The 14,344-nt window shown below is 38.2% G+C and overlaps 2 protein-coding genes across 3 annotated transcripts; one reads left to right on the forward strand and one right to left on the reverse strand.

Annotated features, from left to right (window-relative positions):
* Positions 1 to 223: 223 nt before the first annotated feature.
* On the reverse strand, positions 224 to 4,488 carry LOC114160322 (hydroxyacylglutathione hydrolase, mitochondrial-like). Of its 2 annotated transcripts, none has more exons than XM_028042877.1 (9): positions 4,397 to 4,488; positions 3,692 to 3,876; positions 2,464 to 2,528; positions 2,217 to 2,334; positions 2,011 to 2,119; positions 1,807 to 1,910; positions 1,276 to 1,377; positions 1,093 to 1,172; positions 224 to 985 (listed from the first exon to the last, which is right to left on the reverse strand). In XM_028042877.1, exons 2-9 carry the CDS (start codon positions 3,794 to 3,796, stop codon positions 886 to 888), a joined length of 783 nt encoding a protein of 260 aa, XP_027898678.1. In that variant the 5' UTR covers positions 3,797 to 3,876; positions 4,397 to 4,488; the 3' UTR covers positions 224 to 885. The 2 variants fall into 2 exon arrangements, with proteins under 2 accessions (XP_027898678.1, XP_027898677.1); XM_028042876.1 differs by having other exon boundaries at positions 4,295 to 4,463.
* An 867-nt stretch (positions 4,489 to 5,355) lies between these two features.
* On the forward strand, positions 5,356 to 7,084 carry fahd1 (fumarylacetoacetate hydrolase domain containing 1). The gene has a single exon (XM_028042885.1). It carries the CDS (start codon positions 5,594 to 5,596, stop codon positions 6,257 to 6,259), a length of 666 nt encoding a protein of 221 aa, XP_027898686.1. The 5' UTR covers positions 5,356 to 5,593; the 3' UTR covers positions 6,260 to 7,084.
* Positions 7,085 to 14,344: the final 7,260 nt, after the last annotated feature.

Here is a 14,344-nt window from a genome sequence, read left to right on the forward strand (position 1 = left end):
ACATTTGTAACCCCCTGCATCTACATGTTACATACTGTTCGGATCAATTTGACCCGGCAGTCAAGTTGAAGGGTAAAAAGGGTAAAAAAATGTCCAATTCTATTTGCTTCCTTGCCACTATTAGACATATTTCACCACACACATATAGTACATGCACACAAAAGACACCAAAGTACCTTGTCTCATAAAAAAGATTTCTGATACATCAAAAAACATCCTTCCATTGACTTTCTTCCAACAGATGTGTTTTATTGCTTTTTCCAAAGAACATCATGCGGTGTTCTTTTTAGATTGTGCTTTACAAACATTCAGGAAATCTAACCAGTAATGCTGACAACACCAACCACTCATAATAAGATGAGAAATTAAGTATAGGTTCTGCTGCATTTTACTCAAATGAGGCTTTAAGCAAATATAGAACCAACACAAAGGCAATCAGAGTAAAACAATGTTGATCTTAAATGAGATTATTACTTCATATGAAATCCACTTACAGAAACCATATACACATATGGCTGATTGTTCCTTACACGGCTCCCTGTTTTATGAAATGGGCCAATTTAAACACTGAATGAAACTGTTAGTACATCAATATATTAATATATATTTTAAGCATTTACAAATTACAATAAATTCATCTCTTAAAGCCATATATTCTTCAAAACAGTCCCATCACCATCAGCCAAACAAACCTCACATAACAGGATGAGAACATCTAGTAATTTCATACATCTGAGTCTAAAGTAGTATAACTGGGCACATTCAGTAAGGGGTAAATGTAGTGGATCTATTTTAAATGGTGTTGAGGTTGACTTGTAATTATTCTTTAATATAATGTAGAACTTGCAGTGCTTTAAGGGGGTAAAAACAGGAACACACTGGACTTCACTCCTTCGGGACCCGGAAGTTGTCTTTTTCTTTCCGAAGGCTTCTCATGGTTTCAATGGGATTGGTCTGCTTCACGTGGTCTTGAACAGACTTCTCTCTAAAAGAAACATCAAAGTGAATGTGAGTGAGTTTAAAAAAAAAACACCTCTTTATTTAGTTTTAAATAAACTCCAATCCTATAATTGTCAGTCAGGCTGTACATACTTCACTCTCATAAAGGGATTAAATGTAAATTCATCTGCCAAAGTGGACGGGATAGTTGGCTCTCCATCACTACATTTCTCCTGCAGAAAAAAAAAGCAAACACACAGGAAGCTTTAATCTTTACAAAGACTTGGATGTTTTTTTTAGACATCTGATTGAAGCGATGGCACAAAAGTCCAGTACCTTTGCCCATGCAAGCTTCTTCTGAATGACTTCATTATGCGGTTCAACATGGCGTGCAAATTTCAGATTGCTGACTGTGTACTCGTGGCCACAGTAAACACGCTACAAAGAAAAACAGAAGTTAGGTTCCTCCTGCGATAACAACTAGACACTATCAGGTTATGTTGCAAACACCAGAAAAACAATAAAAGGTTATGGTCTTTTATTGGTTCAAGAAGTCTACCTTTTAAGATTCTATGGGGAAAAAAAAAATCAGCACTGATGCGTTTATGTTTTAAAGTACAACAGTGTGCAATTATCATGTACATACCATCAGTACAGTTCGGATAATGTAGTAAAGTAGATTAAAATACAGATAGATGGGATCCGTTTTTCAGATTCAGATTTGTTTTTGTAATTACAATTTCTAACATACACTTTTAAAAATGGTGCATTATTCTTATTTTAGTTCCACAGTTACTTTGTGTCAGGTTATCATATAAAATCTCAAGTAAATACACACATATTTGATTTACATGGTGCTACATTTACCGTTTCAGGGGGAAGACGTCCCAGGATTTCTATCAAGGCTTTGTACATCTGCTCTGCCGTACCCTCGAAGAATTTACCACAGCCGGCCACAAATAACGTGTCACCTGCATGTAGAAAAAGAGAGAAAAAACAAACAAGAAAGAGGGATACAACTTACATTGCATTTAAACAGAACGTGTAAGAAAGGTCATAGCATTTGCAAACCTGTGAAAACAGCAGGTGGCTCAGAGCTGCTTTCTTTAGTCACATAGTAACAGATGTGGCCGGTTGTGTGACAGGGTGTGAACAAGCATTTCACAATGAGTGAGCCAAGCTTTAAAAAAATAAAAAATGAATAAAAGGTGAGCTCTTTAGCCGGGGGGAGCTTACTGTAGTATTATAATAAGGAAAGAACAATGCTACGCTCTTACCTTGAAGGTGTTTGAGTGAGAAACTTTCTTCGTTATTGCATCAACTCTGTCATCTCCTCCGTAGACCTTCAGCCCTGGCATCAGCTTCACCATCTTCTCATTTCCACCTGCATGATCCCTACAAGAGCAGAAGAAGAGGCGCGTTGCAGGCATAAAACATGTATGGATGGATAAAGCCTGAATTGTGTAAAGCCAGTACATGTTTGGGTTAAACTTGTTAATGCTAATACGTTAATACGAAACATACCAGTGATGATGGGTAGTCAGAACGGTTGTGAGTTTAACGCCGTGCTTTCTGACAGCTTCCACAACCTGATGAAGACAGAAAAAGAACCGATGTTATGTTAGAGAGTAAGGTTATGCTAGTGGCGTAAAAACGGCTGGTGAGAGCTAAAATGGGATTAATTCGTGCTGTGAATCAAGCAAGGACAGACTGATAGTGGAAGCTTTGTATGTCAGTTTGAGTCACCTGGTGTGAAGAAGATTTTACGTAAAAGGAGTTTGTGTCAATAGAGCCTTGAATATGTTCAAAAACAATGAGAATACGAGGTGTTTACAGTCCTAAACATCCAGGATCTCCCTTGTTTAACACATCTAAATGAAAAAAAACCCCAGAAAAATAAGAGACTTAAAAAATAAAATCCATACCATATGAATTTATTAACAGGCCTCTTCAAAAATGTAATGGCAGACTGAGGTTATTCAGTCCTTAATGTAGTAGTGTTTAAGCAAAGACGCATAAAAAAAAACATAGAGTTGAAAAAATCTTATTTATCATCTACCAATTTGTCTACAAATTTCTACTGCCTCATCTGCTGTAGGGTGGAAGAGGGCTGGGTCTAGAGTCTGTCTGTGTTGTCATAGGGTGAGAGGTGGAGAACGTCACAGGACAAACAGAAAGACACAAGGCAAACAACCATGCACACTCACTTCTTAAGTTAATCTAAAACTAGGTATTAAATCAACGTGTCTGCAGCTGGTCTTCAGTGTGATTAATGGTTCTCCAAGTTATCTGAAGTTAGTTCAAACTTTCTGTTTGGACTTTGGATGCTTTTCCATTCATTTTCTGTTGTCCAAAAAAAGTGTTCTAAGGTCAACTTTAAAATTCTTTTTGAAGCAGATGTGTTAATATCAATGAGCCTGCAGTTGTGGTTTTTACCCCAGTCACTTGACTGACTGAGTCATTCTCTCAAAATCCCTTCAGTTTCGCAAGTTGCAGAAATGTCCATGCTCTGTGCCTGGATTATCATAGCCACGCAGCTTACAGTATCTCTCTCATGTTTGATTCACCATGAGAGAAGAAGCTCTCAAGTTCCAAGAGAAATCTACTAATTTAATATTTCATCAGCCTATCAAGGACAAAGGAATAAAATGATTTTCAAAAAAAAAAAGTTTTACAAAACCACATAAAACCAGCTTATGTTGCTATTCAAAAACTTTACCTACACATTTCATTTGCCATCATAAGTACAGACCTTTATTGGCTCCACTGGATCAACAATGGCAGCTTCTTTTGACTCTTCATCGATCAGCAGATACATGTAGTTGTCACTGAGCGCCGGCAGAAGTTCGACCCTCATGTTGGCTTGTTGGACCAGGTGGGATTTCCTCACCGTGCTGTGAAGGAGAGCGGCTGTCTGGGCTTTCACTTCCACAGGCGCTTCATGGAAGGACACAAGACGACATGTGTTGATAGAAACACTTTGAGGTTGACTTTATACCCATTACTGTGACCGCAGTTTGCTCATTAAAACGTGTTTTATGCTGTTAAAAGTAAGAGCATACGGACGACGTGTTGACCACCCTAAAATTAAACGTTAGCTTAACCATCCTCTTTAAAGACACAATCGTTTTGTGTTGATGTTGTTGTTTTAGTTAATATTTGAACATCAGTTACAACTTTACTGTGTCCGATTTTATAAACAAGTATTGTAACAACAACAATACAGAGACAGGCCAGCTGTGTTCACTCGCCTCACTGGAGACACAAACATAAACACATCATCAGCATATAAGTACGTGACATCGAACTTAATCAGGCTAACATGCTAGCCAACTGTAAAACATTTCGGACATACCAAACTTTATCGCTGTAGCTGCTCCTATCAGAGTGCAGGCACTCCCCACAAGTGACTTGATTAACATTACAGTTACTAAAATCTTATCACGGCTGAACTAACCAGAAAAGTTTGGTTTTGGTTCAGTTCCGCCTCCGCCTCCTAATCAGCGCCATCCTCCTAGACATTACCAATCAAATCGTGAAGGTATTTTGTCTAAATGATGATAATCAGTCTGTGGCTACGCATTTGATCAACACTTACCGTTTGTTTTGTTTACGTGATAAACATTTATGTGACAAATATAAACAGATCAAATGTGAAAATGAATGGTTTTGATCTCAAGTTTTATTTATGTATAGGTTTCCTCTGGCTTGCCGTAGGTTGATGATCAAGTTCTTTGGCATAGATACAGGCGCGTTAGATGCTGCATAATCTCCTGGTTGAGACGTCGCCGCCATATTGTTAGTGTCAGAGTTAACTCAATAAGTCCTAAACTTATTTATTATTATTATTATATAATATTTGTGTCAGTGTACTTGTTTTTGTTATATTCAGTTGAATTTGTTCATTTTCATTCCATTGCACCTTTTTATTTTATCTTACTGATTTATTTATTTAATCTAATCACCTTAAAATCGTTTGTAAATGTACTATAACCCAAAATAACCCTGTATGGATAAAAGGGTGTAGAAAGTAGTGTAGATATAGATGAGTAGACAAAAAAAAGTGATTCACAAATATATAACTTGACTGAGGTACAGAGAGAATAATAGATGTGTGGAGAAATGGATGGATAGTATATTTTCAGAAACAAATTATTTTGATTTCCAGGTAGTTCTAAGATTTAGGCTGCATGGTTTAACAGCTAGCATAGTTGCCTTGCAACAAGAATATTTTGGGTTCAAGTCCCAGCCTGTTCTCCATATTTCTTTGGATAATATGGTCCTCTTAGTCCATATGTGTGTGTGTGTGTGTGTGTGTGGAGGGGGGGTGGGGGGGCGTGAGTGTGTGTGCGTATCTTGTGTTGACCTGCAATGTACTGGGGACTTTTCCAGTGTGTACCCAACCTTGCACAGACATAGATACCAGATGGGTGGATTATGGAATTTACTGAATGAACTGATATTCTTTCTTTCAAAGGCAAGCCTGCCACTCGTAACATGGCGGGCGTGCTGAAGCATCGTCTCTTCGGGTAAACGAGGCCAGAGCGGCATCTCATTCCTCTATGTCTATGGTTTTATTTCAGGTCGGTCAAAGTTTCCAGGGCTGACCTGCTCGTAGCGCCTCAAACTACACACACTAAGTTAAAGTTTTCCCATGATGGCATCACGGAATATTTCTCGGTTCTGGGAATGGGGACGGAAGATAATTTGCGTGGGGAGAAACTACGCAGAGCACGCAAAAGAGCTTAAAAACGCCATTCCTACAGAGCCTGTCCTGTTCCTGAAACCGCCATCTGCATATGTGAGAGAGGGCTCCCCCATCCTGGTGCCTCTCTACAGCAGCAACCTGCACCACGAGGTGGAGTTGGGGGTGGTCATCGGCAAAGGGGGTACAGCCATTCCCCAGTCCGCCGCCATGGAGCACGTAGCGGGGTACGCGCTGTGCTTGGACATGACAGCCCGGGACATCCAGGACGAGTGTAAGTCCAAGGGTCTGCCCTGGACCCTGGCCAAGGCCTTCAACACCTCCTGCCCTGTCAGCGACTTCATCCCTAAAGATCGCATCCCTGACCCGGGGAAGGTCAAGCTCTGGCTGAAAGTGAACGACCAGCTTCGGCAGAGCGGCTGCACCTCGCAGATGATCTTCTCGGTACCCTATCTGATCAGCTACATTAGCGAATTCATCAGCCTGGAAGAGGGGGATCTCATCCTGACCGGGACCCCTAAAGGGGTCTCCGCCGTGCAGGAGCACGATGAGCTGCAGGCTGGCATCGAGGACGTAGTTACTATGAATTTCAAAGTGGAGAGACCAGACCACTAGGAGGAAGAAATGCGCTAACTGACTGAGAGAAGCCAGCAGATGGCAACACTGAGCCACAAACTATGATTAGTTTCCCTAATTGGGATTTGGTTGATTTAGAGATTGCTGCGTGATCAGGTTAATCTAAGCCTGACTCTTATTATCTTCTATTATTTTGTATTGTTAACTGAACTCAAATCTGGGTCAAGGATATAAAAATCTTTTAATGGACGATGTATCAGCAGAGATTTAAAAATGTTGACACACACTTTGATAAAGTGCTTTATTACAAAGATTCAATATTTGAAATTCAACTATAAGTAAAATTAATATTTTTTTACAGGTGATTTATTTTCTGATTCTAAGATTGTTTTTTAATTTTAAAAAATGTTGATGTTTGTGGCATGAAATTATTTTAGGTATTCCTTTAAGTCACTTCAATACATTTCCATTCCTCCAACTAATTTGATGCTAAATTTCTAGAAAATATAAAGAAATGTGCTCATTTTTACATAGTTAAAATTGATTAAAACCGACACTCTGTCCAGCTTTCTAATCCTATGATCAGACAAAGATTTTGAGAGAAGTGGCAAAATTCACCTTTAAAGCAACAAAATCTTGGCTGAAGATATTAGTAAAGTATGGACAGTCTCCAGATTTCATTCTTACAGTACATGTGTAGTGAGAGCTGAGGCTCTGAGGTGCCAAGCTACTGCCAAAAACCATGAAGGATTACAGCATGGATAAAGGAGTGGGCCAAAATCCCTGATGTGTGCAAACCTGGTGACCAACTATAAAAAACATCTCACTGCTATGCTTGCCAATAAAACAAATTCTCAAAGCTGAGTGCCAACCCAAGTTTTGTTGGGAATCTTTCACTTAGTGACATGCAAATCAATTTGAACTTCTATGAAATGTACTTTTTTCAGATCTTTGGTTAATTCACTCTCTGTTTATGACTAAATGCTCTCTCTCTCTCTATATATATAGTATATTTTAAGAGACTTTTTGTTTCTTTGCAAGTGAGCAAACTTACAAAATCAAACCCTGACTGCATTTCCAGAAATTTCTGCTTGGCTTTCAGCTTCATTTTTGTAAATAGCTGTATCAGTAAAGGATTTTTTTCTAAGGACACATGCTAGGAAATGATCCTCTTTGGTTTTGCTTAAGTTTGGAAAAGTTTTTACTCTATTCTGGATTTGCTGAGATCAGTTTTCCTGCAATGGTTGGATTAAATCACATGCAATCCTCTGCTCAAAGTGAGAAAAACAATGCCAACACGTAACAAATGATCAGCGACGCCTCAGTGCTTAAATAGCAATATTGATGTGTGCTTTTAACATAACATAACCACATTGTTGAGAGGTGCCTTTTCACAGCTTTCCCAGGTTCGGGCGCTGTTCTCCCACGGGCTTCTCTCTTTTCAACATCAAACAAAGTCTCCATCAACCTGTCCCAGGCTCCTTTGCTGTAACCTGAGTCAGAAAACATCATCATGTCTCACCTGTAGGGCATGTTGTCTGGAAGACTCACCTATCCTGGTCGTCAGGGAACACATGTGTCCATCATTCTAACATTTATCACAACATTTAATAAGAGCTGGGAACTGGGAAGCATATCCACAGACCAGTTTCCCCCACCACAGAGTAAGAGTGGCGCTTTGTGTCGCTTATGTTCACAGCAGATGTTGTCTTTTATAAGATATGAATCATACAACTCCTCTTCTTTTGTGTGATTGGAGGTATTACCTTCTCCCGGCTATTAACAAAGGCTTCAAAGCCAGAGCCCGGCTCTGATTTAACGCTCACCACATTAACAGGGGATGTTGTCATCAAGCCCCGGCCCAAAAAGGTACATTTGACTCTTCTGAGGGGAGCCTGGATTACACGGAGACCACAGGTTTCCGATCTAACACAAGCCAACGGTGACGTCAGCCTGGAGAAAACGGAGCCAAACCGTGGCGCTGTAAGGGGAATGAAGACATCAGAGGACATTTTCACACACCTGTCAGCGCAGCGTTGGTACTGTGTCCCTGCATGAGTTATTGTTGAGGGTCAAACAATCCCAAGACAGGATTTTAACAGAGGTAAAAATAAATAAATACAAGTATTTATTTTAATACCAGAAAAATTATGCCTTCCTAAAAACTAAATAAAATTAAATATTATTAAAAATAAAGACAAAATAAAATAAATAAATATTCATATAAAGAAACAAAATATAAATATACTACCAATAAAAAGTATAATAAATAAATATTAATATATAGACAATACATAAACATTTTTAGAAATAAATTAATATAAATAAATGTATGGCTGACAAGTAAATAGAAATATAAAGCAGTAAATATATAAATATTCCTATATATAAATAAAAGTGAGGTAAGCATAAAAATCTAAGCAAAAGTCAAAGAGAATTTAAAATGAGATATGGTTAGATCAACATCTGTGTAGTTATTATGAACAATGTAACTCTTAACCCGTTTCACTTCCCTACAATAAATCATAAATAGAGCAATATATCGGAAAAATGAGCAGAAATGATCTGAAACATGCACGTTTTATTTATTTATTCTAGCATCCCCAGAATCAGAACCAATCATTAAGAAGCAGATTTTAGGTTTTATTGTATGCTACAATAATCTGGGCCAAACTTCCAGAAAACTGCAAAGTGCTGAAGCACTGAGGCCAAACACGCATCTGTTTAGAGTTGCCTTCGATTAATAATAAATGGAACATGGATCAATTCTACTCAAAAGTAAAATGTTCCATTATTGGTCCAATATAAGTTCAAAAACCCTGACAAAGACGCATAACTCAATGTCATTTTGACGAAATTCAATGTTACCTTATGTGAACTTAAATTATTAAAATAAATCCATTAATGACACTTAAAACTGTCCATTCTTTTGCAGAACAAGGCCCTTTTCCCCCTGGAAGAAAGAATCAAAATGCCATTTTCAGAATGGCAATTTGTGATGCCTGGCTTTGCGTGCTGCTCTGAATGCCACCAGACGGGTCTGTGGTGTGGCTATTTTGAGGACACAACCACCAACACTCAGAAGTTTAGGAGGCTCTGAGTCAGAGAGGATATGGAAGACATGGAACATCACCGGGAATCATGCTCAGGGTTAGCAAATTGGCTTAATTTGTTATTTTGTCGACACACAGAAGGGCTATCTTGCATGTCAGGACTGTAAATGTGTTATTGTAGCACGTTAACCACATGCCCACTGTTTTCTTCTAATGTATCCTGAAATTTTGACAGGCTGTAACTGATATTCATGCATAATTACCATGCTTTACAAAAAAGAAAATATCCACATCCTTTGAGATTTTTCACACTGTGTCATTCCACAAACATTTAAAAACCCCTAGTTGGAATTTAGAACCACTGTTCACTATTACAACTTAATGTCTGCTAACTTATGCCACTACCACCTTCAAACATCTGAAGACTGAGTTTTTGCCCGTTGATCTAGTTAATGTTGTGCCTCGCAAAAGTATTCACACCCTTTTGAACTTTTCCTTCCCTTTTCATGTTACAGCAGTAAACTTTAATGTATTTTAGTGACAGTAAAAGCACTGTAAACTGTGTTTTGCGTTCACATTCAGCCTGAGTCAGTACTTTGAGGAGCCACATTCTTGCAGCCACATGTCTTTCAGGAGAGGTTGACCCATCCTTCCCTTTTAAACAGCTCAGGCTCAGGGTGATTAGATGGAGAGCGTTAGTAAACATAGGTTTTCAGGTCTTACCACTGATTCTTGGTTGGATTTATGTTCGGGCTTTGACTTGATCGCACATGATTTAAGCCATTCCATTTTAGCGCTTGTTGTTTGGGGTTGTTTTGCTGCTGTTAAGAAGTTTTCCTCCAGTATTGTCCCACATTCAGCTCCATCTTCCCCTGAACTCTGACTTCCCATAGGATCATGCTACCACCACCATGTTGCACAGTGTGGATAGAGCCAAACTGCATGCTGCACTGTAAAAAAAAAAAGAAAAAGACTAATTTACGGTAAACTACCGGCAGTTGAGGTTGCCAGAATTTTACTGTATTTGTTATAGTACAGTTCTGGCAACCACAGCTGCCGGTATTTTACCGTAACTTACAGGCTCGTTAACTTACAGATTTTTATTTTATTTTATTTTTTTACAGTGTATACTTATTGATCCTAATTATGCTGCTGGTTCAATACTGTTCACCAACAAACCCCACAGGTAAAAAGTTGCATTTATTCAGATCAAATTGCACAAAGAAAGACTTTAGGTGACTTCTAAAGATAATCAATTTGATTATTTTGAGGTATTAGTGGAAAAGGGGCAGAGTTATACCGGTATACAGTACCACACTTTTTAGTCTATTGGTCCAAATCCAAAATAAAACACACTGATGAACATTTTTTAAAAGTATAAGAAGCAGGAATAGTTTTGAAAGCTGATGAAGTTATTTCACTAGTCATTAAATACTGTGGTTCTATAATTACACAAATGAGGACTTTGACAACTGAAAAAAAAACTTATGCAATAAATACTGGTGCATAACCTTTTCAGTTTAGTTAACAGAGATGCAGGTGAGTTATGTTAAGGGAACATGTTATGGTTTTATTGGCTAAATATGAGGCACTTTATTTTTGTTCAAATGTGGCCACAGCCAAATGAAAATAAAGAACTTTCCAAAAGCATTTCCACAGATTTTTATTTTTAGTGTGAAAGCTTTCCCTCTACTTGGCAGCAGCGTCTCCATTCGTACCTCGTAAACTGACTGGAAGCATGTCTGTGAATTTTCATCCTCCATCTTTTCCTAATCAGGGCCCCATGAGCAGACAAGAGTTGGCATTTTAAAGGCTAAAAAAAAACTGCAGAGGTCTTTCCAGAAGCATGTGTGTCCAGAAAAACAATTTTATGTAACGCTGCAATAAAATTCCCTAAGCCCATATTTGAGTTCCTGTTTTCACTGAACTGCTGTGACCAAAATCTTTCCAGCTCAAGTCGCTCTCTCATCAAATAAAGTTGGAGTCCCAGGATTTAACAAGATGGTAGTGGTCCCTGATCATGAAGAAGAAACTAAATCCTAACAGTTTTTACTAAATAAAGGGAGATTATAATGTGTTTTTCTTTCTTTTACCAGACATCTGTCCTCTTGGAAATCTAATATTTTATTCCTACTTTTAAACTTAATGCGTTTTATTTCTCTGGTTGGCTTTGTAATGCTTTTTTTTTTTTAAACCCGTTTTATCCAATAGCTGGATGAGTAGCAGGGTTTAGAAACCATTCTGAGCTATGAAATTATATCGGATTTATGGGAATCACCTTGATGTTGCCATACTTTTAAAAAGATGAAGACAAAAATGAGAGACAAACAAAAAAATTTAGAGCAGTGTGATGGAGCTGTTTGTGGAGAAGGATAAGTATAGTGACTTCATGTAAAAATAAAGGTAAGATTGCATGAAATTGATTCAAGCTTTCATGCAGTATAGGGTCAAAATTGAAGTTTATATTGGATTATGAATTTGTACATCTGACTCAATAAATCATATGAATGGGGTTGCCACTGCCCCAACACCCACTGACTACATAACAAAGGCAACGGGAAGCACATCCAGCCACATCAGGCTAATTTCTTTCTTACCCAACCACTCAAGCTGCCCACTGACATCATAGCGCTCTGAGCAGTAAGCCACATTGCCTCTATCACAACAGGCCACTACTTGCCTGTCCTTCAACTCAGCTGAATTTCTCACATAATTAAAAGTGTTTAGTGAAAGCTGTAGATTATCCTAAGTGCCATGATGTTATGCTGATTTAGGGAAAGCTTACTTCTGGGGATTACCCTTTAAGGACATTAATGTCTTTTCCAGCTGGCAAAATGGGTGTATCTGTTCAACTCGGCTGCTGGGCTGGCACAGAACAGCTCTATCAGCAGCATGCTGCGTAATTATTATAGAGTAGCAAAACACTTCAGGAGGGAAGTTAGAGTTGGATATTTAAAATTTTAGTGTGGGTCTTTAAAAACTAAAGCCGGGAATAGCAACAAAACAGAAATCCTGACTGAAATTTACAGAGGCAGGAGGTGCTGAGTGTGTGATGTGTGATGTGAGTGCGTTGCATGAAACTCATAAATACACACGTCATTTCATTTGCAACTCAGACATTTCCACACACAAAAAAGCTCAGTCTTAATCACTTAGAAGTCTTTTTTGTTTTGTTTTGTTCAATCAAATTTCCACTCGTTACGGAGCATGGGGTAGGTTTGGTTTTTCCACTGGGTTCCTGTCCTTGGTTGTTTCACCAGTGAAGATGTTTGTTCCTTTTTTAACCTTACAGGCCACTACATCTGCAAGGCCTGTACATGCGAATGAAAAAAGCTCTGTTGTCAATTCTGAGCCCACAAAGAAAGAAGCAGGGGTTTCTGTGTGAGCTCACATCTTCCGTAATTAAAGGCCACAACACACGCAGGCCTTAAACTGTTCATGTGGCCTCCACTGTGGAGGGAACAAAGAGGACCCTGTGATTTCTCTTTAATGATGCCACGATAAACAGTTAAAGTTAAGAAATCAATCTGGAATGGAGCAAAATTACACCGTATATAAAACATGAAGTACCTGTTGAATATTTAGTACGCTGGTTTTGCTAAAAACGAATAAATGCCGAGCGATGATGAAGAGGAAGAGATGTATTCAAACCACAATACTCTTCTCTTTCTCATTATTCAACAGAAAAAAACCTTTAATTGCATTTTAAAAGTCACACCCTTATAATTGTTAACCAATTTTTGGTATATTTTCACAGGTACTCTTTTTCACAGTTTATGTTTTTGTGAGGAGTGCCTGAAAGGTCTTGCCATCACCTTAATCTTTAATTCTCTTTACAAAATTTCCCAGATTCAAGTGGGGCTTGTAGTTGTCTCAATGTAGAACATGTTTAATTCCTCTTAACAAACAAAACACGTTGTTGTAACAAATTAGGCTAAAGTCACTTTTTTGGAAAGTAATTTTAAGCACAAAAGTTTTTATGAACTTAAAAAGTGCAGGTCAATTGTGATATGAGAAGAGTGAAAACTACAGGCTCAGTGTCAACACTAATAGACAAAAGATGTCAAGCACTCTACTGCTACTAAAACCCTTTAAATTGCACATTTTGGGGGGTTTAACAGTGATTATTTGATACAACGCTGCTAAAAACAATTGTCCTCTGCATCCTGTAATTCTTTGATGGAGAAAATCTTGACCTGTTACTGAGGGTTTTCCGTTTTTGAGGAGAATTCCAACAAGGTTTCTGGTAAAGCAGTCTTGGTTCATTACATCCTGTTATTCCTTTCCAAATGAATGAAAACAGGATCATTGGTTTCTCTATGGGGACACAGCTGCAGAGCCAGTGCCACATGATTTACCCAGTTCAAGGCTGGGAAAGACCTTCATACTGAGTCAGACTCGCACACACTAACGAAAACCAGTTCATTTATTTTGATTGGAGCGCAGCGAAATTCTGTGCTTCATTTGGACAAATTACTCCTACTTTCTCTGGATCGTGGCACATTTTGGAGAAGTGCCTGTACTGACCTTTATCCTTCAAGCTATTTCCACAAAACTGGGCTTCCAAAACCCAAAAAACCCAAAAACATTTATACCAAAGTGCCACACTGTTAAAGACTTTCAAGAGGAAATTCTGAGCCACTCGCATCTAACCTCATAAGCAAAGAATGTGATTTGTTTGTATTTGTTTTGTGAAAGACCAAAGCAAAACATACTTGTAAAATGAATCATTTATATCTTGGTTCTCTCCTGGACTTCACCATCAACACCAGCGCTTCAAAACTCAAGGCGAGTATAGACGATGGATGGATAGATGTATACTTACTTACTTGATCAGTTTATTAACAACAAATCGATCGCTTACAAAATAAAACAATGATAAATAGTGAAGTTACTGCAATTCCACATGAAGCAAAACTAGCTCAGAATAATGTGAAATCAGGAATTGTTTAAATGACTAAAATTTCTATTTAAAAAAAAGTCCAAATCTAAAGACTAGATTTAGTTTTTTCTTTGTTGCTAAATGTTTGATAAAAATGTTCTGTGATTTTTGTGTGTGTTTGCTTTCCAA

This window comes from Xiphophorus couchianus, chromosome 16 (assembly GCF_001444195.1).
Source record: "Xiphophorus couchianus chromosome 16, X_couchianus-1.0, whole genome shotgun sequence".
Classification (NCBI taxonomy): Eukaryota; Metazoa; Chordata; class Actinopteri; order Cyprinodontiformes; family Poeciliidae; genus Xiphophorus; species Xiphophorus couchianus.